The sequence below is a fragment of the Hipposideros armiger genome, unplaced genomic scaffold (assembly GCF_001890085.2).
Source record: "Hipposideros armiger isolate ML-2016 unplaced genomic scaffold, ASM189008v1 scaffold_965, whole genome shotgun sequence".
NCBI classification, from domain to species: Eukaryota; Metazoa; Chordata; class Mammalia; order Chiroptera; family Hipposideridae; genus Hipposideros; species Hipposideros armiger.
The window spans coordinates 615,327-617,253 of record NW_017732315.1 but is presented as its reverse complement, the minus strand read 5'-3'; the positions used below and the strand labels follow the sequence as shown (position 1 = coordinate 617,253).

The following is a 1,927-nucleotide window of genomic DNA, read 5'->3' as shown; positions in this document are numbered from 1 at the left end:
GCAGTGTCACTGGCCCTCATATGTGGGATCCGAACCGGGGCCCTCTGGCATCCCAAGCCAGTTCTTAACCATCACGCCACTCGGCCGGCCCTGGAGTTTCTTTTTAAGGTGATGAAAATGTTCTAAAGTTGACTGTGGTGATGGTTGCACATATCTGAATATACTAAAAACCACTGAATTGTACACTCTAAAATGGGTGAATTTTATGCTATGTGAATTATATTTCACTAAATGTATTAAGAAAAACAGAAAGAAAAAAAGATAGAAAGAGAAAAAGAAAGAAAGGCTTGCTGTGAGAGTCCCCAGTACCAAAAATCTCTTTAAGATCTCACTGGGCAGCCTTGGTTCAAATCTTCATTACTACCTTCCACCCTCACCCCGCCCCAAGCAATGCTAACTCATTTAGACAATGGAGCAGAAGGAAGATAACTACCAGGGTGAGGTTGTAGGGCTCCCTGGATGCAACCTGTTCAGGTCGTCTCTGAATAGGTCTTCTCTTCCATTAGTTTTCAAGTATTTAGTACAACTAGGTCAAGTGAGCTGGCTAGAATGCATGAAGCCAAAAGCGTGGTGAGCCCAGTTTACTTAAGAAAGTAAAACAAAATAAAACAAAACAAAACACAACCTTTTCATATCTCACCTTGGCAAACATTGAATTGAGTTGCTTTCCAGATCCGTAGTAACCACCCTGGGAGAGAAAGAGCTTCACTTGTTCTTTCACCTGTTCTTCATCCAAATGCCAACAGTTCTCATCATCAATGCTGGCCCCAGCTGTGGGGTCAGGAGCACCTGTGAGAAATGGGAACAGTAAAATGAATCCCTTGAGTTCATATGGTACACATTCTGCAGGGGGGGGGCACTTTGTGAGTATATTAAAAAACATTTGCAGATGACATGATACTATATATAGAAAACCCTAAAGAATCCACCAAAATAATAATAGAATAAAAGAATTCAGTAAAGTAGCAGGATACAAAATTAATATACAGAAATCTGTTGCATTCCTATACACTAATAACAACCAGAGGAGAAATAAAGAAAACAATCCCATTTACAATTGCATCAAAAAGAATAAAATACCTAGGAATAAATTTAACCAAGGAGGTAAAAGACCTGTACTCTGAAAAATGTAAGACACTGAAGAAAGAAATTGAAGAGGACACAAATAAATGGAAGGATATACTGTGGTCATGGATTAGAAGAATTAATATCATTAAAGTGATGATACTACCCAAAGCAATCTCCAGATTCAACGCAATTCCTATAAAAATACCAATGACATTCTTCTCAGAATTAGAACAAATAACCCTAAAATTTATATGGAACAACAAAAGACCACAAATATCCAAAGCAATCTTGAGAAAGAAGTATAGTTGGAGGTATCACACTCCTTGATTTCAAACTATACTACAAAACTATAATAACCAAAACAGTTAGTACTGGCACAAAAACAGACACATAGTTCAGTGGAACAGAATAGAGATCCCAGAAATAAACCTTGCTTATATGGTTAACTAATCTATGACAAAGGAGGTAAGGATACACAATGGAGTAATGACCATCTCTTTAACAAGTGGTATTGAGAAAACTGGACAGATACATGCAAAATAATGAACCTGGACCACTCTCTTACACCATATACAAAAATAAACTCAAAATGGATTAAAGGCTTAAATTTAAGGCCTGAAAACATAAAACTCCTACATGGAAGAAATATAGATAGAAAACTATGTGACATCAGTCTAAGTAATATATTTTTGGATAGGCCCCCTTGAGCAAGGGAAACAAAAGCAAAAATAAACAAATGGGACTTCATCAAACTAAAAAGCTTCTGCACAGGGCCGGCCGAGTGGCGCGATGGTTAAGAACTCGCTTGGGATGCCAGAGGGCCCCGGTTCGGATCCCACATATGAGGGCCAGTGACACT

General features: G+C 38.3%; 1 protein-coding gene across 1 annotated transcript in view; it reads right to left on the bottom strand.

The window, feature by feature from the left end:
- Positions 1 to 1,927, bottom strand: part of ZSWIM5 (zinc finger SWIM-type containing 5) — a 184,097-nt gene that overhangs the window by 65,767 nt on the left and 116,403 nt on the right. Inside the window, exon 3 of the mRNA XM_019630899.1 lies at positions 641 to 789. Coding sequence (XP_019486444.1) covers positions 641 to 789 — 149 coding nt within the window. The remainder of the gene's footprint in view (positions 1 to 640; positions 790 to 1,927) is intronic.